The following is a 27,721-nucleotide window of genomic DNA, read 5'->3' on the forward strand; positions in this document are numbered from 1 at the left end:
GCAATCACGTTATAATCTAGCTGCAGCGAGCGTGCACCAGTGAAGAGCGTCTCCACGCGGGACAGTGTATCAGCCGGAGAATTTGAGCTGTTGAAACTCTCTTGCGCTGTTTGTCACACGACTCATATAAGCGGCTCTGACTGCACAGACAAATGCCAGTTTCTGAGTCTGTGCTGATTTATACAGCCTGCTTCATTATTATTTGAACTTTAATAAAGGATGCATTAAATACAGAATATAACGTGCAGCGTTTTCCTTTTAGACGCTCTGATGGGAAAGTTTTGCTCAAGTGGAACAGCAGGTACGGCTCCGCTTTATTTCACAACGACACTGCGTCTGTATTTACTTATTTTGCATGTTTGTATTATAAAACTCTGCGATCTACATCACATTAATCTGTGTGGAAAGTTTTGAGTGTGATCTGTTCTTTGTTCCTCTCCTCAATGAAGCGCGAGCTGAAGTGCTGCTGTCCCGCAACATCATTAACACAACATGAGATCTTTTGAAATGCTAAATTAAATCAGATGACTATTCAAAATGTTTTATTGTCGATGTTGTCGAAAATGTCGACTAATCGTTTCAGATCTAGTCAGGACATTTCTGATTTTCTGAAAGTTTGTTGGGACATGTCCATCCCTACATAAATCTGCATATAACATTTAAACTCTCTACCTGCATGAAAGATAACAAACATATAATTTTGTTTGATTATTTATGTTTTGTCCCAAAATTTGTGTTGGACTGAATTCATCTGTTCTCTGAATGTTAAATTTGTCGTTCCATAATCAAATTCCAATGTGTTATTGAAAGAGAGGCAGTTCTTCAATTCTGAATTTAAGTAAGTTTGTTTCTGGTTCTTACAGATAAACCTGTTCTGACTGTAAATCCTGAAACATCACCGATATTCAGAGGAGAGACTGTCACTCTCACATGTGACGTACAGGGGACAGAAGTGACAGACTGGACATACAGATGGTTTTGTGATGGTGTTTATGTTCAATACTCTAATGAGAGAGAGTACACGATTACTCTACAAAACACCAAGACCTGCAAGTGTGAAAGAAGCAGAACATCTCATCAGAGCAGCTCTCACTGGAGTAATGAAGTGACTCTCACTGTGATTGGTGAGTGATCGTCTGTTATTTTACAATCACATGTGATTTTATTCAAGGTTTAGTTCACCCAACAAATACAATTCAGTCATTATTTACCCACCCCATTGTTGTTATAACCCCACATGACTTTCTGTCTTTTTCTGAACACAAAGAGAGAAATTGTGTTTGGTGATGTCACAGAATGGCAGTTTATGGTGTCCACCGCTTCAATCTTCAGAAGGATGCATCAGTATAATTGCATCTATTCTCTGTCAACAAATTCGATAGACATATTAAGTCAGTTGTTAGTATCGCTGTGGCGGACCTGTCTTTAGATTAGGGATGTACCGATGTATCGGCCGATATTCGCCTTGTTGCAAATACAATGTAATTCACCGATGGCAGTGGCCGATGTTTATCTGTTATATGAGTTGGTTATTTGCGGTCGACTTGGACAACAGTTGCCTATCCAGCTACAGATTTGGAGAAGATCCAACAGGTGGTGCTATAATACCAACACCAAAGCGTTCAATTCTGGTGACTTTGAGAAGCATTTCTTTATTTTCTCCAGTATGAGTAGCATTCATGTAACTATTGGCTCAAGCATTTCTTCCAGTAACCGTTCAGACAGACGCGTTTACACGCTAAAAAAGCAAAATGCACCACAACAAACAGAGCAGAACGCAGGAGTCTCGAGACACATTTATATCAGTTGAAGACGTGTTTTTAACTTGATACGCTGTCTAAAAACGCTGCGCTCCCGTGCGAGATGCTAAAAACACTGTTAATCGTGACGCAGTTGTCAAAAGACATCCAACTAGTGAATGTTTATATGGAAGACGATTGAAAAACAGCACGAATGTAAAACAGCCCATTGTTCACATGACACAGAGCTAGCGGAAGTTTCTCAAAGTTTCCTCTCAAAAAGACTTTTGTTTCAGTTGACAGTCGGTGCATTTACTCTGTATTAAACTCTGTTCACTGTATTCATAAATATCCCGAAACTGTTTAACTGTGTGAGAAACCGCTCCAAATGATTTATACTGAATCACGAATCAATTCAGACCGTTTTACAAGCCTGTTTGTCCAGTTCACTGAAAAGAATCGACTCAAATAAATTATTCATTCACAAATTGGGCATTTCTAGTTCTTTTAAAGTATCAACAGAAATACGGGACACATTTCATGACTGGTGAAATATTCTGAGAGTAAATGTTCCTCAGGTCATTTTTATTATCACTTTTACATTTAAATTTAATTACATTTATGTTTCACAAAACATAAACTTTGTCTTGTGAAAGAAGGTTAAATTAAACATTATTTCATGAATTTGTATGATTGAATTTGTGCTTATTGAAAGTTCCCCTTCTGTCGCTCTCTCCACGTTGTGTCGGAGAAGCGACACTAGGGGTCTCTCTTGAGCGCCGATATTCACCTCTGATCTTATTGAAAAGGGCCAATGGGAGTTGGCAGCCAGTATTTGCATACCCCGCCCCCGGACATACGGGTATTTAAGCGGGGCAAATACGGGAGTTCATTCAGAAAATTTCTGAGGAGCCGATGGTCTGTCTGCAGTTTGCTGCGAGTTACACGCCACTTAACGTTCCTGTTTTCCTCTGACGATCTGCATGCTGTTGGATCTTGACGGCGCACAACAGCGGCTTTCTCCTTCTCAGTGCACGGCGTGCATTGTTGCCCCTGAGCGCTTCGACAGCGCAGACACGTACACACACACACACTGTGTATTAAAAGAGTTTTTTACTGAAAGAGTAATTTTCTCTAAAAGAGCAAACACAGCGGCGTTGAGCGTCCTTTTAAGGACGCCGTCTTTTTCAAGATGCCTTTCCGCCCCTGTGTCGTTCCTGGATGCGGTAGAGTGCTCTCTGCTTCAGGCGGCCACAGGCGCTGTCTCGTGTGTTTGGGCCGCGATCACACGAGGCGGCGTTTGTGGATGGTTCATGTTCTCACTGCGAGAACATGACCATGACCACGTTAGCGGTCGCGGCTTGCTTTCAACAGAAAGCAAGCCACCCCAGCTGCACCCGCATTGCTCCTTCTTCCCACGGGATTAAGGGCGGTGCGGTTGGCGCTGAGGGCGATTTGAGGCGGCAGCGAGTGCGGTTTCGTCGGGTAGCCCCCGCGAACCTCCCGTTCCCGACACGCTTCGCTGGTCTCCGTCCACGCTTCGCGGCGATAGCGGCTTCGCCTCACGGCCTGGCTGTCTATCCTCCCGAAGTTCGAAGCAGACGAGCTCGCCGCTGCATCGGAGAGTGCGGTGTCTGATGCCGAGGACTCCCTGGACTGCCGCCTCGGGCCAGCAGGCCCAGGCTGAGGCCGGCAGCTCAGATGTCCGACATGCTTGCCGGGCGCCGTGGCGTGGGGTTGGATTGGAACCCTCCATCCTCCCCACAGCCCTCACGGTTGGATGATTGGTTCCTGGGGGCGGCGCGCCGTTCGCGGCCTCGCACCCCCCCGGTTCCTTTCTTCCCGGAAGTGCATGATGAGCTGACATCTACGTGGAGAGCCCCGCTCTCCGCTCGTCTAGGTGCCACCCGCTCCATTCTCTCCACCCTCGACGGCGGAGAGCGCCACGGGTACGATGCGATTCCCCATGTTGATAGGGCAGTTGCGCACCATCTATGCCCCGGTAGCCCTACCTCCTGGCGGGGTCGCCCCGTACTCCCGTCCAAGCCCTGTAGGACAACATCCTCGCTTAACGCGAAGGCCTACACTACGGCTGGACGAGCTGCCTCCGCCCTGCATGCGATGGCCCTCCTGCAAGTCCACCAGGCCAAAGCACTCAGAAACATGCACGGGGGTGGACCTGATCCTGATGTGCTGCAGGAACTGCGCTCAGCGACCGACCTCGCCCTGAGAGCGACGAAGGCCACAGCGCAGGCACTCGGACAGACAATGGCCACCCTAGTGGTCCAGGAACGCCATCTTTGGCTCAACCTGGTTGAGATGCGTGAGGCTGACAAGAACCGCTTCCTGGACGCTTCCTTTTCGGTGACACCGTCGAGGACTTCGCCCAACAGTTCTCCGCGGTGAAGAAGCAGACGGAGGCCATTTCGCACATCATGCCCCGCCGCAGACCTGCCGCTACAGGCCCTACCCGTCTGCCCGCCGAGGGCGTCCCCTGCGAGAAACCAGCTCCTGCTCCGCCTCAACCCGGGCCCAGCTCTCAGCCCCAGCGTCGAAGCACTCCACGAGGCGGCGCCGCCCCTGTCTCACGAACCCCTCCAGGACCGGAAGGCTCCCAAGCGTTCCTGAGACAGTCGACCCAGAGCCGAAGACGTTAGCTCCGGAGGTGGTAAGACCGCTCCGTCCCTCGGTGGAGGGCCGGGTGGAGAATCCTTTGTTTTTTCATTTGCCACACCCCCTGACGGGGACTGTGGTACCCACATTCTCAATAAAAGAGCTATTTCCTTTGCCTCTGGGTCACCTGGCCCACAAATGCCGTTTTCACGGCAATGTGCTTTCAGATCACAACAGTCCCGGTACACCGGACGCGGCGATCCCGCCTTCCGCCTGCCCACGAATGTCCCCCGGCCGGCCGGTTCAGACGAGTCCAGAGGACGCCAGCATCAGACCTCCTCCTCAGTCACTAACCCGCCCCTGCCGGGTGCGGCGGAGCAAGGTAAGTGCTTTGAGTCTATTCTCAGCACCTCAGCCTCAGGCCGCAACGAAGCCGCCCGACGCTGCATTACCTGTTCCGCCCGCTCGCGAGGCCCGCTGGGTATGTCCAAAATACTCGTCCCTTTGGTGCCCCTAGCGCAGAGCTGGGAAGCGTGGCTTTCGCTTCCCAACGCGTCACGCTGGCTGCACCGGACCATTCGACTTCGATTACGCAATTCAGTTTGCCCGGCTCCGGCCCCCCTTCAGGGGCGTCTGCTCTTCCGCAGTACACGGCGAGCACGCCAGTTCCCTGCGCACGGAAATCGCGACCCTCTTAGCCAAGGGCGCGGTAGAGCCCGTCCCTCCAACCGAAATGAGGAAGGGTTTCTACAGCCCTTACTTCATTGTACCCAAAAAAGGCGGTGGCTTACGACCGATCTTGGACTTGCGAGTTTTCAATCGGGCCTTGTTAAAACTCCCGTTCAAAATGCTTACGCAGAGAAATATTCTGGCTGGCGTTCAGTATCTAGATTGGTTCGCAGCGGTGGACCTGAAGGACGCGTACACGACCCTTCCTACGGTTCGCGTTCGACGGCCAGGCGTTTCAGTACAAAGTCCTCCCCTTCGGCCTGTCTCTGTCCCCTCGCGTCTTCACGAAAGTCGCAGAGGCGGCCCTTGCCCCGCCACGAGTAGCCGGCATCCGCATTCTCAACTACCTCGACGACTGGCTCATCCTAGCACACTCTCGAGAGTTACTATGCACACACAGAGACCAGGTGCTCCGGCACCTCAGCCGCTTGGGGCTTCAGGTCAACTGGGAAAAGAGCAAGCTCACTCCGGTTCAGAGAATCTCTTTTCTCGGGTTGGAGTTAGACTCAGTCTCAATGACAGCACGTCTCATGAGCGAGCGTGCTCAGTCGGTGCTGGACTGCCTCGCTTCCTTCAAGTCAGGCGCAGTGGTCCCTCTAAAACTTTTCCAGAGGCTCCTGGGGCATATGGCATCCTCCGCGGTGGTCGCGCCGCTGGGGTTGATGCATATGAGACCACTCCAGCACTGGCTCCAGACTCGGGGCATGGCACCACGGCACGCATCGGGTAAGGATCACCCCCGCCTGCCTCAAAACACTCCGACCCTGGACATACCTCTGCTTTTTACGGGCAGGAGTGCCCCTGCAGCAGGTGTCCCGACGCGTCCTGGTCACAACCGACGCCTCCCGGTCCGGGTGGGGTGCCGTGTGCAGCGGGCACGCAGCAGCGGGCCGTTGGAAAGGGGCCCCGCTGCGTTGGCACATCAATTGCCTGGAGTTGCTGACCGTCCTTCTTGCTCTCAGGAAGTTCGGGACAAACATGTCCTCGTGAGATCGGACAGCACCACGGTGGTGGCGTACATATATCGCCAAGGCGGCGTACGCTCCCGCCACATGTCACAACTCGCCCGCCTTCTCCTCCTATGGAGCAGGCAGCGACTCAAGTCGCTGCGTGCCACTCACATCCCCGGCAAGCTCAACGTCGTAGCGGACGCGCTATCACGACAACGCCTGCCCGGCGGGGAGTGGAGGCTTCACCCCCAGTCGGTCCAGCTGATTTGGGAACGGATTGGCAAGGCCCAGGTAGACCTGTTCGCCGCCCAGGAAACCTCCCACTGCCCGCTCTGGTACGCCCTAACAGAGGCTCCCCTCGGGGACAGACGCGCTGGCACACAGCTGGCCCCGGGGCTGCGCAAGTACGCATTTCCCCAGTGAGCCTTCTTGCACCGGTGCTGTGCAAGGTCAGGAGGACGAGGAGCAAGTCACGTTAGTGGCCCCCTACTGGCCCACTCGGACTTGGTTCTCGGAACTCAGGCTCCTCGCGACAGCTCCTCCCTGGCGAATTCCCTGAGAAAGGACCTCCTCTCTCAGGGACGGGGCACGCTCTGGCCCGCGCCCAGACCTCTGGAACCTCCACGTCTGGTCCCTGGGCGGGACGCGGAAGAGCTAGCCGGCTTACCGGCGACCGTTGTGAATACCATCAACCAAGCCAGAGCTCCCTCTACCAGGCACCTTTACGCCCTAAAGTGGCGCTTGTTCGCAGATTGGTGTTCTTCCGAACTGAAGACCACGAGAGGTGTGCTATCAAGTCTGTGCTCCTATTCCTAAAGGAGAGGCTGGACAGGAGGCTGTCCCCGTCCACCCTCAAGGTGTATGTTGCGCCATTGCCGCCCACCACGATCCTGTAGGCGGCAAGTCTTTGGGCAAGCACGACCTGATCCTCAGGTTCCTGAAAGCGCCGGAGGTTAAATCCCTCCCGGCCACGCCTAGTTCCCTCCTGGGATCTCTCGGTAGTCTTGGCAGGACTCCAGAGACCCCCCTTCGAGCCGCTTGAATCAACTGGACTCAGGGCCCTCTCTCTTAAGACGGCCCTGCTGATCGCGCTCGCCTCTATCAAGAGGGTCGGGGACCTGCAAGCGTTCTCTGTCAGCGACACTTGCCTGGAGTTCGGTCCGGCAGATACGTCCGTGATCCTAAGACCGCGACCGGGCTATGTGCCCAAGGTTCCTACCACACCGTTCCGAGATCAGGTAGTGAACCTGCAAGCGCTGCCCCGGGAGGAGGCAGACCCAGCCCTTCCGTTGCTGTGTCCAGTGTGCACCCTGCGCATTTACCTGGACCGCACACAGAGCACCAGATGCTCTGAGCAGCTCTTTGTCTGCTTTGGGGGACGGCAGAAAGGGAATGCCGTCTCCAAACAGAGGCTCGCCCACTGGGTTGTCGATGCCATCACACTGGCTTATCACACCCAGGCCGTGCCCCTACCCTTACGGGTCCGAGCTCACTCAACAAGGGGTGTTAGCGTCCTCGTGGGCACTGGCCAAGGGCACCTCCCTAGCAGACATCTGTAGAGCCGCGGGTTGGGCAACACCCAAAACCTTCGCGAGGTTTTACAACCTCCGCGTTGAGTCGGTTAGCGTCTCGTGTTTTCTCAGGTCCGAGCCCGTAGAACTCGGTAACACGTGAACAGACCGGCCGGGTGGATCGCTTGCGCCCAGCGCCCTTTCCTGGCGTCAAGGTTAAGTAGTGCGCCCTTTTCCCAGGAGCCCCACTCCGAGTCGGGACCCTGGTCGATTCCTCCCCAGCCCTCCGGGTCCGCGGTTCAGCGGAGGAACTCGCCGACCCAAGCCACTGCGGGTATCCTGATGGCTACCCTGTACTGGTATAGGTGCTCCACAGGTAGAATAGAAGGCCTCCTCTGCGCGGACGCCCCTGTGTGTATTTCCACGGTTCTGTCCCCTTACGTGCGGACCCCGTGTCTCCCTTAGGCAGTTACAGCTGCCCGGTCGCCGATGCTGTAGCAACTCCCCCTTCAAGGCTGGGATCTACCACCGCACCATACTTTCCACACGAGCCCTAAGACGGCCGTGTGACGTGTCTACCACTTTTCCTCCCCAAGAAAAAGGGCAGGTGTGGTCTCCGCAGGGTCTGGGTAAGACCCCCTTCCCTATATGCGTGTAAGGGCCCCGGCCGTGATTGCTCTATGCGACAAACATACAGAGAAAAGAGGCCCAGCCAGGCTGGCCCGTTCCCATGTTGGCAAACATCGCCTTGTTCCCCTCCCAGGGTAACTAGAAGGATCCCGGTGTTCGTATGGGGCATTGGGGAAGGGTACGTGCAGCCGGGTACAGACCACCTGGCGGGGTCGCCCTGTACTCCCCTCCAAGGCCTGTAGGACAACGTCGTCACTGACGGCCAAAGCCTACAGCGTCGCCAGACACGCCACTTCCGCCCTGCATGCCATGGCTCTCCTGCAAGTCCACCAGGCCAGAAAACATATCTCTGTATTTTCTACAAAGTGGGCTAAATGTTCAGTTGCCTCACTCTGTGTCAGTGTGGTGCTGGTTGATGTGTTCTGCTTGAAGAAGCTTGACAGTGACGACTACTACTTAGCTGTTGGTGGCACTGCTGCTTCTTGGTCTGCTGGCTCGGGCACAGTGGTCACTGTTGGGTCAGGCTGACAGCTGTCCGGATCAGCCAGTAGAGCCTCCACCTCCAAAACAGCTTTGTGTTTCAATGCATCGATCTTTTCACTTGGGATGCATTTGCCCTGAACCGTGGATCTAAAAGTGACGCCATATCAAATAGGTCATTAATGGCTGGGTCACCGTACTTGGCATTGAGGTATGAATGAATGAATGAATGAATGAACGTTACATTTATATAGCACTTTTCTGACAATACGCTCAAAGTGCATTAAACATTGAACGGGGCTCTCCTCAACCACCACTAGTGTGCAGCATCCACCTGGATGATGCAACGGCAGCCATAGTGCACCAGTGTGCTCACCACACACCAGCTATTGGTGGAGAGGACAGAGTTATTGATCCAAGTAATGGATGGGGATTATTAGGAGACCATGATTGAGAAGGGCCAATGGGGGAATTTGGCCAGGACTCGGGATTACACCCCTACTCTTTATGAGAAGTGCCCTGGGATTTTGAATGACCAGTCAGAACCTCAGTTTAACATCTCATCTGAAGGATGCTGCATTTTTACAGTATAGTTTCCCATGACTATACTTGGGCAATGGGATCCACAAAGACTGCTGGGTGAGCATCCCATCCTGGACTCACTAATACCTCTTCCAGCAGCAAACTTAGTTTTCCCATCGAGGTACTGACCAGACTCAGCTTCAGCTTCTAAGTTTTAAAGCCATGATGGTAAAAACAGATCATTTTGTACTGGGGCCATCGAAAATGTTGGCAGGGCAGGTAAAAATCTAAAGCACTGGCCCGACTGGAATAGTTGAACAACTCTGTAGCCTTGAGCCCTGTGATATGTTTGAGTTTTTTGCTGGTAATTCTGCTCCGGTACACATGCAGATGATGATATCTTAAAACAGTCTTGATAAATACAGATGTGTTCAAATTTCATTTTTCCTCTGTTTGGCCTTTTTGATGCTTTTTGAATGGAAGCAGAGGACGTTGCATAATTTGAATATCCATTTAGATTGGTCAGATTCCTCTGCCATTCATACCAACACATTCAGTAATTTAAATCAAGGGTGTAGGTTTGGTGTGAAAGTTGGGAGGGACATGTTGCAAAAAAGATAATATACAAAGTGTTTGTATTAAATAAAATGTGAGACGCTCAGTCTGGTAATTTACATAACACGTTTAATAGCATTATTTCCTCATATAACAAGTTTCATTTTCTATTTCTCTGCCCCACAATACTAAATATTTGCCTGTTTCTATAAAATTATTATCCATATTCAATAAAAGCCTGTGATTGGTGCATTCTGAACAGCAGTGAGGCAGGTAACATGCATGAAAACATAATTTATGCTTCAGAAGACGTATGACAACAATTTATACATGAACAATGATAATAAGAAACTTTAATAATCATTAAAATTAAAACATAGTATAAAGTTGGTCAGGACTAGGGCTGCAACTAACGATTATTTTGATAATCGACTAATCTTACAATTATTAGAACGATTATTCGGGCGATTACTGCAACGATTAATCATTAGATTTTAACTGATTATTCAGCTTGTGTCTCGACTTAAAAGGTTGTATTAAACTTGCTTACTAACAATAAAGGAAATTTTCTTTTAAAAATACCTCTAAATGACTAAGACTTCACCCTCTTACCTTTTTTCACTTGATTTCGATCCATCTTTAACTAAAAAAACAAACTTTCTTCTTTATAGAGCGGAGTATTGCAGATTTTCTTCACCATAAGATACACACGTTACACTCATATTATAATTCACCATGTCATGAGCAATCACGTTATAATCTAGCTGCGGCGAGCGTGCGCCAGTGAAGAGCGTCTCCGCGCGGGACAGTGTATCAGCCGGGAGAAGTTTGAAACTCTCTTGCGCTGTTTGTCACACGACTCATAAGCGGCTCTGACTGCACAGACAAATGCCAGTTTCTGAGTCTGTGCTGATTTATACAGCTCGCTTCATTATTATTTGAACTTTAATAAAGGATGCATTAAATACAGAATATAACGGCGCAGCGTTTCCTTTTTAGATGCTCTGATGGGAAAGTTTTGCTCAAGTGGAACAGCAGGTACGGCTCCGCTTTATTTCACAACGACACTGCGTCTGTATTTACTTATTTGGCATGTTTGTATTATAATACTCTGCGATCTACATCACATTAATCTGTGTGAAAAGTTTGGAGTGCGTCTGGACTGGGATCAGTTCTTTCTTCCTCTCCTCAATGAAGCACGAGCTGAAGTGCTGCTGTCCCGCGACATCATTAGCGTTTCAAAAGACCTCATGTTGTGTTAAATGAAATCAGATGACTATTCGACCACAAACATTTTTTGTTCAAAATGTTTTATTGTCGATGTTGTCAAAAATGTCGACTAATCGTTTCAGATCTAGTCAGGACATTTCTGATTTTCTGAAAGTTTGTTGGGACATGTCCATCCCTACATAAATCTGCATATAACATTTAAACTCTCTACCTGCATGAAAGATAAAAACATATAATTTTGTTTGATTATTTATGTTTTGTCCCAAAATTTGTGTTGGACTGAATTCATCTGTTCTCTGAATGTTCAATTCATCATTCCATAATCAAATTCCAATGTGTTATTGAAAGAGAGGCAGTTCTTCAATTCTGAATTTAAGTAAATGTGTTTCTGGTTCTTACAGATGAACCTGTTCTGACTGTAAATCCTAAAACATCACCGATATTCAGAGGAGAGACTGTCACTCTCACATGTGACGTACAGGGGACAGAAGTGACAGACTGGACATACAGATGGTTTTGTGATGGTGTTTATGTTCAATACTCTAATGAGAGAGAGTACACGATTACTCTACAAAACACCAAGACCTGCAAGTGTGAAAGAAGCAGAACATCTCATCAGAGCAGCTCTCACTGGAGTAATGAAGTGACTCTCACTGTGATTGGTGAGTGATCGTCTGTTATTTTACAATCACATGTGATTTTATTCAAGGTTTAGTTCACCCAACAAATACAATTCAGTCATTATTTACCCACCCCATTGTTGTTATAACCCCACATGACTTTCTGTCTTTTTCTGAACACAAAGAGAGAAATTGTGTTTGGTGATGTCACAGAATGGCAGTTTATGGTGTCCACCGCTTCAATCTTCAGAAGGATGCATCAGTATAATTGCATCTATTCTCTGTCAACAAATTCGATAGACATATTAAGTCAGTTGTTAGTATCGCTGTGGCGGACCTGTCTTTAGATTAGGGATGTACCGATGTATCGGCCGATATTCGCCTTGTTGCAAATACAATGTAATTCACCGATGGCAGTGGCCGATGTTTATCTGTTATATGAGTTGGTTATTTGCGGTCGACTTGGACAACAGTTGCCTATCCAGCTATAGATTTGGAGAAGATCCAACAGGTGGTGCTATAATACCAACACCAAAGCGTTCAATTCTGGTGACATTCAGAAGCATTTCTTTATTTTCTCGAGTATGAGTAGCATTCATGTAACTATTGGCTCAAGCATTTCTTCCAGTAACCGTTCAGACAGACGCCTTTACACGTTAAAAAAGCAAAATGCACCACAACAAACAGAGCAGAACGCAGGAGTCTCGAGACACATTTATATCAGTTGAAGACGTGTTTTTAACTTGATACGCTGCCTAAAAATATCCCGATACTGTTTAACTGTGTGAGAAACCGCTCCAAAAGATTCAGTGAGAGAGCTCTGAACGAATTATACTGAATCACGAATCAATTCAGACCGTTTTACAAGCCTGTTTGTCCAGTTCACTGAAAAAACACAAATAAATTATTAATTCACAAATTGGGCATTTCTAGTTCTTTTAAAGTATCAACAGAAATACGGGACACATTTCATGACTGGTGAAATATTCTGAGAGTAAATGTTCCTCAGGTCATTTTTATAATCACTTTTACATTTAAATTTAATTACATTTATGTTTCACAAAACATAAACTTTGTCTTGTGAAAGAAGGTTAAATTAAAAATTATTTCATGAATTTGTATGATTGAATTTGTGCTTATTGAAAGATATTGTGATGCAGGACTGAAAGACTTAACAGCTCATTTATTCTTTATATTGAAGATTTCTTTGTTTCACTGGCACAAAAGGGAATAAATAACAACAAAAACAAAAACAAAATCAGTATCGGCCATCAGCCAAATTGTTATTTTAAACATCGGTATCGGCCCAGAATTTCACAATCGGTGCATCTCTACATTAAAATAAATAACAGTTTTCTCTTGAACGCCCCATGTTGTGAGAGGAGAGCAACAGTCAGTTTCTCTAAATAATACATTAGATTTCAGTTTGTTCCCTCCTGGGATCTCTCGGTAGTCTTGGCAGGACTCCAGAGACCCCCTTCGAGCCACTTGAATCAACTGGACTCAGGGCCCTCTCTCTTAAGACGGCCCTGCTGATCGCTTCGCCTCTATCAAGAGGGTCGGGGACCTGCAAGCGTTCTCTGTCAGCGACACTTGCCTGGAGTTCGGTCCGGCAGATACGTCCGTGATCCTAAGACCGCTGACCGGGCTATGTGCCCAAGGTTCCTACCACACCGTTCCGAGATCAGGTAGTGAACCTGCAAGCTGCCCCGGGAGGAGGCAGACCCAGCCCTTCCGTTGCTGTGTCCAGTGCGCGCCCTGCGCATTTACCTGGACCGCACACAGAGCACCAGACGCTCTGAGCAGCTCTTTGTCTGCTTTGGGGGCGGCAGAAAGGGAATGCCGTCTCCAAACAGAGGCTCGCCCACTGGGTTGTCGATGCCATCACACTGGCTTATCACACCCAGGCCGTGCCCCTACCCTTACGGGTCCGAGCTCACTCAACAAGGGGTGTTAGCGTCCTCGTGGGCACTGGCCAAGGGCACCTCCCTAGCAGACATCTGTAGAGCCGCGGGTTGGGCAACACCCAACACCTTCGCGAGGTTTTACAACCTCCGCATTGAGTCGGTTACGTCTCGTGTTTTCTCAGGTCCGAGCCCGTAGAACTCGGTAACATGTAGACCGACCGGCCGGGTGGATCGCTTGCGCTCAGCGCCCTTTCCTGACGTCAAGGTTAAGTAGTCGCCCTTTTCCCAGGGCGCCCACTCCGAGTCGGGACCCTGGTCGATTCCTCCCCAGCCCTCCGGGTCCGCGGTTCAGCGGAGGAACTCGCCGACCCAAGCCACTGCGGGTATCCTGATGGCTACCCTGTACTGGTATAGGTGCTCCACAGGTAGAATAGAAGGCCTCCTGCGCGGACGCCCCTGTGTGTATTTCCACGGTTCTGTCCCCTACGTGCGGACCCCGTGTCTCCCTTAGGCAGTTACAGCTGCCCGGTCGCCGTGCTGTAGCAACTCCCCCCTTCAAGGCTGGGATCTACCACCGCACCATACTTTCCACACGAGCCCTAAGACGGCCGTGTGACGTGTCTACCACTTTTCCTCCCCAAGAAAAAGGGCAGGTGTGGTCTCCGCAGGGTCTGGGTAAGACCCCCTTCCCTATATGCGTGTAAGGGCCCCGGCCGTGATTGCTCTATGCGAGAAACATAGAGAGAAAAGAGGCCCAGCCAGGCTGGCCCGTTCCCATGTTGGCAAACATCGCCTTGTTCCCCTCCCAGGGTAACTAGAAGGATCCCGGTGTTCATATGGGGCATTGGGGAAGGGTACGTGCAGCCGGGTACAGACGATGCGTGGCACTGGATGAATCCCTGCCCGCCTCTGTATCGGCAGGTCACGTACACGGTTCAGCACATGGCAAGATTTTAAAATTCCTTTTATGGAACTTAAAAGAGTTGAGGACTCCCCTGGACTTCCGCCTTCGGGCCTGCACGCCCAGGCTGAGGCCGATGCGCAGATGTCCGATATGCTTGCCCGGGCCGCCACCAGTGTGGGGCTGGACTGGAACACTCCGTCCTCCCCTCAGCCATCGTGGTAGGATGACTGGTTCCTTGGGGTTCTCGCTACCCTCAACAGCGATGCGGCCCATGGGTACAAGGCAATTCCTCAGGTGGATAGGACTGTTGCGCTCCACCAATGCCCCGAAAACCCTACCACCTGGCGGGGTCGCCCTGTACTCCCCTCCAAGGCCTGTAGGACAACGTCGTCACTGACGGCCAAAGCCTACAGCGTCGCCAGACACGCCACTTCCGCCCTGCATGCCATGGCTCTCCTGCAAGTCCACCAGGCCAGAAAACATATCTCTGTATTTTCTACAAAGTGGGCTAAATGTTCAGTTGCCTCACTCTGTGTCAGTGTGGTGCTGGTTGATGTGTTCTGCTTGAAGAAGCTTGACAGTGACGACTACTACTTAGCTGTTGGTGGCACTGCTGCTTCTTGGTCTGCTGGCTCGGGCACAGTGGTCACTGTTGGGTCAGGCTGACAGCTGTCTGGATCAGCCAGTAGAGCCTCCACCTCCAAAACAGCTTTGTGTTTCAATGCATCGATCTTTTCACTTGGGATGCATTTGCCCTGAACCGTGGATCTAAAAGTGACACCATATCAAATAGGTCATTAATGGCTGGGTCACCGTACTTGGCATTGAGGTATGAATGAATGAATGAATGAATGAACGTTACATTTATATAGCGCTTTTCTGACAATACGCTCAAAGTGCTTTAAACATTGAACGGGGCTCTCCTCAACCACCACTAGTGTGCAGCATCCACCTGGATGATGCAACGGCAGCCATAGTGCACCAGTGTGCTCACCACACACCAGCTATTGGTGGAGAGGACAGAGTTATTGATCCAAGTAATGGATGGGGATTATTAGGAGACCATGATTGAGAAGGGCCAATGGGGGGAATTTGGCCAGGACTCCGGGATTACACCCCTACTCTTTATGAGAAGTGCCCTGGGATTTTGAATGACCAGTCAGAACCTCAGTTTAACATCTCATCTGAAGGATGCTGCATTTTTACAGTATAGTTTCCCATGACTATACTTGGGCAATGGGATCCACAAAGACTGCTGGGTGAGCATCCCATCCTGGACTCACTAATACCTCTTCCAGCAGCAAACTTAGTTTTCCCATCGAGGTACTGACCAGACTCAGCTTCAGCTTCTAAGTTTTAAAGCCATGATGGTAAAAACAGATCATTTTGTACTGGGGCCATCGAAAATGTTGGCAGGGCAGGTAAAAATCTAAAGCACTGGCCCGACTGGAATAGTTGAACAACTCTGTAGCCTTGAGCCCTGTGATATGTTTGAGTTTTTTTGCTGGTAATTCTGCTCCGGTACACATGCAGATGATGATATCTTAAAACAGTCTTGATAAATACAGATGTGTTCAAATTTCATTTTTTCTCTGTTTGGCCTTTTTGATGCTTTTTGAATGGAAGCAGAGGACGTTGCATAATTTGAATATCCATTTAGATTGGTCAGATTCCTCTGCCATTCATACCAACACATTCAGTAATTTAAATCAAGGGTGTAGGTTTGGTGTGAAAGTTGGGAGGGACATGTTGCAAAAAAGATAATATACAAAGTGTTTGTATTAAATAAAATGTGAGACGCTCAGTCTGGTAATTTACATAACACATTTAATAGCATTATTTCCTCATATAACAAGTTTCATTTTCTATTTCTCTGCCCCACAATACTAAATATTTGCCTGTTTCTATAAAATTATTATCCATATTCAATAAAAGCCTGTGATTGGTGCATTCTGAACAGCAGTGAGGCAGGTAACATGCATGAAAACATAATTTATGCTTCAGAAGACGTATGACAACAATTTATACATGAACAATGATAATAAGAAACTTTAATAATCATTAAAATTAAAACATAGTATAAAGTTGGTCAGGACTAGGGCTGCAACTAACGATTATTTTGATAATCGACTAATCTTACAATTATTAGAACGATTATTCGGGCGATTACTGCAACGATTAATCATTAGATTTTAACTGATTATTCAGCTTGTGTCTCGACTTAAAAGTTTGTATTAAACTTGCTTACTAACAATAAAGGAAATTTTCTTTTAAAAATACCTCTAAATGACTAAGACTTCACCCTCTTACCTTTTTTCACTTGATTTCGATCCATCTTTAACTAAAAAAAACAAACTTTCTTCTTTATAGAGCGGAGTATTGCAGATTTTCTTCACCATAAGATACACACGTTACACTCATATTATAATTCACTATGTCGCAAGCAATCACGTTATAATCTAGCTGCGGCGAGCGTGCGCCAGTGAAGAGCGTCTCCGCGCGCGGGACAGTGTATCAGCCGGGAGAAGTTTGAAACTCTCTTGCGCTGTTTGTCACACGACTCATAAGCGGCTCTGACTGCACAGACAAATGCCAGTTTCTGAGTCTGTGCTGATTTATACAGCTCGCTTCATTATTATTTGAACTTTAATAAAGGATGCATTAAATACAGAATATAACGGCGCAGCGTTTCCTTTTTAGATGCTCTGATGGGAAAGTTTTGCTCAAGTGGAACAGCAGGTACGGCTCCGCTTTATTTCACAACGACACTGCGTCTGTATTTACTTATTTTGCATGTTTGTATTATAAAACTCTGCGATCTACATCACATTAATCTGTGTGAAAAGTTTGGAGTGCGTCTGGACTGGGATCAGTTCTTTCTTCCTCTCCTCAATGAAGCACGAGCTGAAGTGCTGCTGTCCCGCGACATCATTAGCGTTTCAAAAGACCTCATGTTGTGTTAAATGAAATCAGATGACTATTCGACCACAAACATTTTTTGTTCAAAATGTTTTATTGTCGATGTTGTCAAAAATGTCGACTAATCGTTTCAGACCTAGTCAGGACATTTCTGATTTTCGGAAAGTTGGTTGGGACATGTCCATCCCTACATAAATCTGCATATAACATTTAAACTCTCTACCTGCATGAAAGATAAAAACATATAATTTTGTTTGATTATTTATGTTTTGTCCCAAAATTTGTGTTGGACTGAATTCATCTGTTCTCTGAATGTTCAATTCATCATTCCATAATCAAATTCCAATGTGTTATTGAAAGAGAGGCAGTTCTTCCATTCTGAATTTAAGTAAATGTGTTTCTGGTTCTTACAGATGAACCTGTTCTGACTGTAAATCCTGAAACATCACCGATATTCAGAGGAGAGACTGTCACTCTCACATGTGACGTACAGGGGACAGAAGTGACAGACTGGACATACAGATGGTTTTGTGATGGTGTTTATGTTCAATACTCTAATGAGAGAGAGTACACGATTACTCTACAAAACACCAAGACCTGCAAGTGTGAAAGAAGCAGAACATCTCATCAGAGCAGCTCTCACTGGAGTAATGAAGTGACTCTCACTGTGATTGGTGAGTGATCGTCTGTTATTTTACAATCACATGTGATTTTATTCAAGGTTTAGTTCACCCAACAAATACAATTCAGTCATTATTTACCCACCCCATTGTTGTTATAACCCCACATGACTTTCTGTCTTTTTCTGAACACAAAGAGAGAAATTGTGTTTGGTGATGTCACAGAATGGCAGTTTATGGTGTCCACCGCTTCAATCTTCAGAAGGATGCATCAGTATAATTGCATCTATTCTCTGTCAACAAATTCGATAGACATATTAAGTCAGTTGTTAGTATCGCTGTGGCGGACCTGTCTTTAGATTAGGGATGTACCGATGTATCGGCCGATATTCGCCTTGTTGCAAATACAATGTAATTCACCGATGGCAGTGGCCGATGTTTATCTGTTATATGAGTTGGTTATTTGCGGTCGACTTGGACAACAGTTGCCTATCCAGCTACAGATTTGGAGAAGATCCAACAGGTGGTGCTATAATACCAACACCAAAGCGTTCAATTCTGGTGACATTCAGAAGCATTTCTTTATTTTCTCGAGTATGAGTAGCATTCATGTAACTATTGGCTCAAGCATTTCTTCCAGTAACCGTTCAGACAGACGCCTTTACACGTTAAAAAAGCAAAATGCACCACAACAAACAGAGCAGAACGCAGGAGTCTCGAGACACATTTATATCAGTTGAAGACGTGTTTTTAACTTGATACGCTCCAAATGATTCAGTGAGAGAGCTCTGAACGAATTATACTGAATCACTGAATCAATTCAGACCGTTTTACAAGCCTGTTTGTCCAGTTCACTGAAAAAACACAAATAAATTATTAATTCACAAATTGGGCATTTCTAGTTCTTTTAAAGTATCAACAGAAATACGGGACACATTTCATGACTGGTGAAATATTCTGAGAGTAAATGTTCCTCAGGTCATTTTTATAATCACTTTTACATTTAAATTTAATTACATTTATGTTTCACAAAACATAAACTTTGTCTTGTGAAAGAAGGTTAAATTAAAAATTATTTCATGAATTTGTATGATTGAATTTGTGCTTATTGAAAGATATTGTGATGCAGGACTGAAAGACTTAACAGCTCATTTATTCTTTATATTGAAGATTTCTTTGTTTCACTGGCACAAAAGGGGAATAAATAACAACAAAAACAAAAACAAAATCAGTATCGGCCATCAGCCAAATTGTTATTTTAAACATCGGTATCGGCCCAGAATTTCACAATCGGTGCATCTCTACATTAAAATAAATAACAGTTTTCTCTTGAACGCCCCATGTTGTGAGAGGAGAGCAACAGTCAGTTTCTCTAAATAATACATTAGATTTCAGTTTGTTCCCTCCTGGGATCTCTCGGTAGTCTTGGCAGGACTCCAGAGACCCCCCTTCGAGCCACTTGAATCAACTGGACTCAGGGCCCTCTCTCTTAAGACGGCCCTGCTGATCGCGCTCGCCTCTATCAAGAGGGTCGGGGACCTGCAAGCGTTCTCTGTCAGCGACACTTGCCTGGAGTTCGGTCCGGCAGATACGTCCGTGATCCTAAGACCGCGACCGGGCTATGTGCCCAAGGTTCCTACCACACCGTTCCGAGATCAGGTAGTGAACCTGCAAGCGCTGCCCCGGGAGGAGGCAGACCCAGCCCTTCCGTTGCTGTGTCCAGTGCGCGCCCTGCGCATTTACCTGGACCGCACACAGAGCACCAGATGCTCTGAGCAGCCCTTTGTCTGCTTTGGGGGACGGCAGAAAGGGAATGCCGTCTCCAAACAGAGGCTCGCCCACTGGGTTGTCGATGCCATCACACTGGCTTATCACACCCAGGCCGTGCCCCTACCCTTACGGGTCCGAGCTCACTCAACAAGGGGTGTTGCGTCTTCGTGGGCACTGGCCGTGGGCACTGGCCAAGGTCACCTCCCTAGCAGACATCTGTAGAGCCGCGGGTTGGGCAACACCCAACACCTTCGCGAGGTTTTACAACCTCCGCGTTGAGTCGGTTGCGTCTCGTGTTTTCTCAGGTCCGAGCCCGTAGAACTCGGTAACCCTTAGACCGACCGGCCAGGTGGATCGCTATGCCCAGCGCCCTTTCCTGACGTCAAGGTTAAGTAGTGCGCCCTTTTCCCAGGGCTCCCACTCGAGTCGGGACCCTGGTCGATTCCTCCCCAGCCCTCCGGGTCCGTGGTTCAGCGGAGGAACTCGCCGACCCAAGCCACTGCGGGTATCCTGATGGCTACCCTGTACTGGTATAGGTGCTCCACAGGTAGAATAGAAGGCCTCCTGCGCGGACACCCCCTGTGTGTATTTCCACGGTTCTGTCCCCTTACGAACGGACCCCGTGTCTCCCTTAGGCAGTTACAGCTGCCCGGTCGCCGGCTGTAGCAACTCCCCTTCAAGGCTGGGATCTACCACCGCACCATACTTTCCACACGAGCCCTAAGACGGCCGTGTGACGTGTCTACCACTTTTCCTCCCCAAGAAAAAGGGCAGGTGTGGTCTCCGCGAGGGTCTGGGTAAGACCCCTTCCCTATATGCGTGTAAGGGCCCGGCCGTGATTGCTCTATGCAAGAAACATAGAGAGAAAAGAGGCCCAGCCAGGCTGGCCCGTTCCCATGTTGGCAAACATCGCCTTGTTCCCCTCCCAGGGTAACTAGAAGGATCCCGGTGTTCGTATGGGGCATTGGGGAAGGGTACGTGCAGCCGGGTACAGACGATGCGTGGCACTGGATGAATCCCTGCCCGCCTCTGTATCGGCAGGTCACGTACACGGTCAGCACATGGCAAGATTTAAAAATTCCTTTTATGGAACTTAAAAGAGTTCCATAAAAGAGTGATTTCTCTAAAAGAGTTATTTTCTCTAAAAGAGCAATACGCAGCTGGCGTTGAACGTCCTTTTCAGGACGCGTCTTTGTAAAGATGCGCTTCCGCCCCTGTGTAGTTCCTGGATGCAGTAGAGTGCTCTCCGATTCAGACGGCCACAGGCGTTGTCTCGTGTGTCTGGTTGCTATCACACCGAGGCAGCGTTTGTGGATGGTTCATGTTCTCACTGCGAGGGCATGACCATGGCAACGTTGCAGTCACGGCTTGCTTTCAACAGAAAGCACACCACTCTAGCCGCCCCCCGCATTGCTCCTTCTTCCCACGGGATTGAGAACGGTGCGGCTGGCGATGGAGGCAATCCGGGGACGGCAGCGGGTGCAGCTCCGCCGGGTACGCCCCCTCGGACCACCCGACCCCCTGGCACGCTCGTTGAGTCCCGTCCGTGCTCGAGGCAACAGCCTATCCTCTAGAGCTCGAGGTGGATGAGCTCGCCGCTGCATCAGAGAGCACGGCGTCTGACGCTGAGGACTCCCCTGGACTTCCGCCTTCGGGCCTGCACGCCCAGGCTGAGGCCGATGCGCAGATGTCCGATATGCTTGCCCGGGCCACCACCAGTGTGGGGCTGGACTGGAACACTCCGTCCTCCCCTCAGCCATCGTGGTAGGATGACTGGTTCCTTGGGGTTCTCGCTACCCTCAACAGCGATGCGGCCCATGGGTACAAGGCAATTCCTCAGGTGGATAGGACTGTTGCGCTCCACCAATGCCCCGAAAACCCTACCACCTGGCGGGGTCGCCCTGTACTCCCCTCCAAGGCCTGTAGGACAACGTCGTCACTGACGGCCAAAGCCTACAGCGTCGCCAGACACGCCACTTCCGCCCTGCATGCCATGGCTCTCCTGCAAGTCCACCAGGCCAGAAAACATATCTCTGTATTTTCTACAAAGTGGGCTAAATGTTCAGTTGCCTCACTCTGTGTCAGTGTGGTGCTGGTTGATGTGTTCTGCTTGAAGAAGCTTGACAGTGACGACTACTACTTAGCTGTTGGTGGCACTGCTGCTTCTTGGTCTGCTGGCTCGGGCACAGTGGTCACTGTTGGGTCAGGCTGACAGCTGTCCGGATCAGCCAGTAGAGCCTCCACCTCCAAAACAGCTTTGTGTTTCAATGCATCGATCTTTTCACTTGGGATGCATTTGCCCTGAACCGTGGATCTAAAAGTGACACCATATCAAATAGGTCATTAATGGCTGGGTCACCGTACTTGGCATTGAGGTATGAATGAATGAATGAATGAATGAACGTTACATTTATATAGCGCTTTTCTGACAATACGCTCAAAGTGCTTTAAACATTGAACGGGGCTCTCCTCAACCACCACTAGTGTGCAGCATCCACCTGGATGATGCAACGGCAGCCATAGTGCACCAGTGTGCTCACCACACACCAGCTATTGGTGGAGAGGACAGAGTTATTGATCCAAGTAATGGATGGGGATTATTAGGAGACCATGATTGAGAAGGGCCAATGGGGGAATTTGGCCAGGACTCGGGATTACACCCCTACTCTTTATGAGAAGTGCCCTGGGATTTTGAATGACCAGTCAGAACCTCAGTTTAACATCTCATCTGAAGGATGCTGCATTTTTACAGTATAGTTTCCCATGACTATACTTGGGCAATGGGATCCACAAAGACTGCTGGGTGAGCATCCCATCCTGGACTCACTAATACCTCTTCCAGCAGCAAACTTAGTTTTCCCATCGAGGTACTGACCAGACTCAGCTTCAGCTTCTAAGTTTTAAAGCCATGATGGTAAAAACAGATCATTTTGTACTGGGGCCATCGAAAATGTTGGCAGGGCAAGTAAAAATCTAAAGCACTGGCCCGACTGGAATAGTTGAACAACTCTGTAGCCTTGAGCCCTGTGATATGTTTGAGTTTTTTGCTGGTAATTCTGCTCCGGTACACATGCAGATGATGATATCTTAAAACAGTCTTGATAAATACAGATGTGTTCAAATTTCATTTTTCCTCTGTTTGGCCTTTTTGATGCTTTTTGAATGGAAGCAGAGGACGTTGCATAATTTGAATATCCATTTAGATTGGTCAGATTCCTCTGCCATTCATACCAACACATTCAGTAATTTAAATCAAGGGTGTAGGTTTGGTGTGAAAGTTGGGAGGGACATGTTGCAAAAAAGATAATATACAAAGTGTTTGTATTAAATAAAATTTGAGACGCTCAGTCTGGTAATTTACATAACACGTTTAATAGCATTATTTCCTCATATAACAAGTTTCATTTTCTATTTCTCTGCCCCACAATACTAAATATTTGCCTGTTTCTATAAAATTATTATCCATATTCAATAAAAGCCTGTGATTGGTGCATTCTGAACAGCAGTGAAGAAGGTAACATGCATGAAAACATAATTTATGCTTCAGAAGACGTATGACAACAATTTATACATGAACAATGATAATAAGAAACTTTAATAATCACTAAAATTAAAACATAGTATAAAGTTGGTCAGGACTAGGGCTGCAACTAACGATTATTTTGATAATCGACTAATCTTACAATTATTAGAACGATTATTCGGGCGATTACTGCAACGATTAATCATTAGATTTTAACTGATTATTCAGCTTGTGTCTCGACTTAAAAGGTTGTATTAAACTTGCTTACTAACAATAAAGGAAATTTTCTTTTAAAAATACCTCTAAATGACTAAGACTTCACCCTCTTACCTTTTTTCACTTGATTTCGATCCATCTTTAACTAAAAAAACAAACTTTCTTCTTTATAGAGCGGAGTATTGCAGATTTTCTTCACCATAAGATACACACGTTACACTCATATTATAATTCACTATGTCGCAAGCAATCACGTTATAATCTAGCTGCGGCGAGCGTGCGCCAGTGAAGAGCGTCTCCGCGCGGGACAGTGTATCAGCCGGGAGAAGTTTGAAACTCTCTTGCGCTGTTTGTCACACGACTCATAAGCGGCTCTGACTGCACAGACAAATGCCAGTTTCTGAGTCTGTGCTGATTTATACAGCTCGCTTCATTATTATTTGAACTTTAATAAAGGATGCATTAAATACAGAATATAACGGCGCAGCGTTTCCTTTTTAGACGCTCTGATGGGAAAGTTTTGCTCAAGTGGAACAGCAGGTACGGCTCCGCTTTATTTCACAACGACACTGCGTCTGTATTTACTTATTTTGCATGTTTGTATTATAATACTCTGCGATCTACATCACATTAATCTGTGTGAAAAGTTTGGAGTGCGTCTGGACTGGGATCAGTTCTTTCTTCCTCTCCTCAATGAAGCACGAGCTGAAGTGCTGCTGTCCCGCGACATCATTAGCGTTTCAAAAGACCTCATGTTGTGTTAAATGAAATCAGACGACTATTGACCACAAACATTTTTTGTTCAAAATGTTTTATTGTCGATGTTGTCAAAAATGTCGACTAATCGTTTCAGACCTAGTCAGGACATTTCTGATTTTCTGAAAGTTGGTTGGGACATGTCCATCCCTACATAAATCTGCATATAACATTTAAACTCTCTACCTGCATGAAAGATAAAAACATATAATTTTGTTTGATTATTTATGTTTTGTCCCAAAATTTGTGTTGGACTGAATTCATCTGTTCTCTGAATGTTCAATTCATCATTCCATAATCAAATTCCAATGTGTTATTGAAAGAGAGGCAGTTCTTCCATTCTGAATTTAAGTAAATGTGTTTCTGGTTCTTACAGATGAACCTGTTCTGACTGTAAATCCTGAAACATCACCGATATTCAGAGGAGAGACTGTCACTCTCACATGTGACGTACAGGGGACAGAAGTGACAGACTGGACATACAGATGGTTTTGTGATGGTGTTTATGTTCAATACTCTAATGAGAGAGAGTACACGATTACTCTACAAAACACCAAGACCTGCAAGTGTGAAAGAAGCAGAACATCTCATCAGAGCAGCTCTCACTGGAGTAATGAAGTGACTCTCACTGTGATTGGTGAGTGATCGTCTGTTATTTTACAATCACATGTGATTTTATTCAAGGTTTAGTTCACCCAACAAATACAATTCAGTCATTATTTACCCACCCCATTGTTGTTATAAACCCACATGACTTTCTGTCTTTTTCTGAACACAAAGAGAGAAATTGTGTTTGGTGATGTCACAGAATGGCAGTTTATGGTGTCCACCGCTTCAATCTTCAGAAGGATGCATCAGTATAATTGCATCTATTCTCTGTCAACAAATTCGATAGACATATTAAGTCAGTTGTTAGTATCGCTGTGGCGGACCTGTCTTTAGATTAGGGATGTACCGATGTATCGGCCGATATTCGCCTTGTTGCAAATACAATGTAATTCACCGATGGCAGTGGCCGATGTTTATCTGTTATATGAGTTGGTTATTTGCGGTCGACTTGGACAACAGTTGCCTATCCAGCTACAGATTTGGAGAAGATCCAACAGGTGGTGCTATAATACCAACACCAAAGCGTTCAATTCTGGTGACATTGAGAAGCATTTCTTTATTTTCTCGAGTATGAGTAGCATTCATGTAAATATTGGCTCAAGCATTTCTTCCAGTAACCGTTCAGACAGACGCCTTTACACGCTAAAAAAGCAAAATGCACCACAACAAACAGAGCAGAACGCAGGAGTCTCGAGACACATTTATATCAGTTGAAGACGTGTTTTTAACTTGATACGCTCCAAATGATTCAGTGAGAGAGCTCTGAATGAATTATACTGAATCACGAATCAATTCAGACCGTTTTACAAGCCTGTTTGTCCAGTTCACTGAAAAAACACAAATAAATTATTAATTCACAAATTGGGCATTTCTAGTTCTTTTAAAGTATCAACAGAAATACGGGACACATTTCATGACTGGTGAAATATTCTGAGAGTAAATGTTCCTCAGGTCATTTTTATTATCACTTTTACATTTAAATTTAATTACATTTATGTTTCACAAAACATAAACTTTGTCTTGTGAAAGAAGGTTAAATTAAAAATTATTTCATACATTTGTATGATTGAATTTGTGCTCATTGAAAGATATTGTGATGCAGGACTGAAAGACTTAAAAACAGCTCATTTATTCTTTATATTGAAGATTTCTTTGTTTCACTGACACAAAAGGGGAATAAATAACAACAAAATCCAAATAAACAAAAACAAAATCAGTATCGGCCATCAGCCAAATTGTTATTTTAAACATCGGAATTTCACAATCGGTGCATCTCTACTTTACATTAAATAACAGTTTTCTCTTGAACGCCCCATGTTGTGAGAGGAGAGCAACAGTCGGTTTCTCTAAATTATACATTAGATTTCAGTTTGTTTCTCACTAAAGCTCATCGTATAACTTCAGAACAATTGTGAGTCTCATAAAATAATTTATTAGACTTCTGAATTATATTTTTGCATCCGTCTGAAGCTTGAAGAGATGTTTACCATAAACTGACATTATATGACATCACTGAACACAATTTAATGTCTTCCTTTGTGTTCAGAAAAAGACAGAAAGTCAAATGGGGTTATAACAACAATAGTGTGAGTAAACAATGACTGAAATTTAATTTTGGGGTGAATTATTCCTTTAAGTTATTAAAGTTATTTGTTAATCCTATTTTAAATGTTTTAATAAATGTAAATGTTCCACATTGTTAGAAATCAAGTCTTTCTTAATATATCAGTTTTTAAAAGGTAAACAATGTTGTGTACAATCATGTTTACACAGATGCGGTAAATAAATGTTTTATCACAGTAAAATCATGTTTACACAGATATTGTTTATGTCGTGTGTCTATACTTCTGAAACTGAGAGTATTTTAATGTTTACAGATTGACCCCCATTTACTTCCATTGTAAGAGTCTCACTGTAATCTTCAGTTTTACTTTTATTAAAGAAAAGGAGGGACGAGTCAAAATGATTTTTTGTTGTAATCAATATTATTCCTCAAATGCTGTCGATTGAGCTGAACTTGTATTAAACCCAGAATATTCCTTTAAGTTATAAATCAACATGTGTGTTTGTAAAGTGAGAGTTGTGTGTTTGTTTCTGGTTCTTACAGATAAACCTGTTCTGACTGTAAATCCTGAAACATCACCGATATTCAGAGGAGAGACTGTCACTCTCACATGTGACATACAGGGGACAGAAGAGACACACTGGACATACAGATTTCAGTGTGATGGTGTTTATCAATATTCTCATGTTCAAGAATCTAATAAGAAAGAGATCAAGATTCCTGCAAGTTACAGCGGTTACAGCATAAGATGCAAGTGTTTCGCTAGAAGAACATCTACACAATTCAACACTGACTGGAGTAATGAAGTGTCATTTCGTGTCATCGGTGAGTGATCATCTGTTATATTATAATCATATGCATCATCAGCAGATCCACAGTTTTCCTGAGCAACTACTGGACGACACATGATGATTGTAATTGCCTGTTTTGTGTTTCTGGTCTCGAGACACAATGTAAAAACTACCGAAACGAGCGATTCAGACGGAGAACAACAAACATTTAAGTGTTATTTGGAGTCAAAATGACTTTCAGGATCAACTTGTGAAGTTGTTTTCTGTCATAACTGGGGCTGCAACAACTAATCAGAAATCGATAATTATCAATAATGGAAATCATCGACAATGAATTTTTATCTCGATTTGTTGGATATTTGCAGTAAGCACGGAGAAGCACTTTGATTGTAGTCCCAACAAGGAAAAATTTATAATGCAGCCAAAGACAAATTATGAGAAACAGAAATGATTCATTCAACTCTGAAACATGGCCGTAACTACCATTGAGGACACCGAGGTTATGTCCTCGGTATTTTTTTCCTGAAGTGTCATTTCTTTGTGAAGTGAAAATAGCCAACGAG

At 46.2% G+C, this 27,721-nt stretch overlaps 1 protein-coding gene across 1 annotated transcript in view; it reads left to right on the plus strand.

Moving 5' to 3' along the window:
• LOC127642915 (titin-like) overlaps positions 1 to 27,721 on the plus strand; it is a 482,588-nt gene that overhangs the window by 215,703 nt on the left and 239,164 nt on the right. The window contains exons 8-12 of the mRNA XM_052125364.1: positions 864 to 1,124; positions 11,361 to 11,621; positions 17,723 to 17,983; positions 24,571 to 24,831; positions 26,911 to 27,192. Coding sequence (XP_051981324.1) covers positions 864 to 1,124; positions 11,361 to 11,621; positions 17,723 to 17,983; positions 24,571 to 24,831; positions 26,911 to 27,192 — 1,326 coding nt within the window. The remainder of the gene's footprint in view (positions 1 to 863; positions 1,125 to 11,360; positions 11,622 to 17,722; positions 17,984 to 24,570; positions 24,832 to 26,910; positions 27,193 to 27,721) is intronic.

The sequence above is a fragment of the Xyrauchen texanus genome, chromosome 1, assembly GCF_025860055.1.
Source record: "Xyrauchen texanus isolate HMW12.3.18 chromosome 1, RBS_HiC_50CHRs, whole genome shotgun sequence".
In the NCBI taxonomy this organism is placed as follows: Eukaryota; Metazoa; Chordata; class Actinopteri; order Cypriniformes; family Catostomidae; genus Xyrauchen; species Xyrauchen texanus.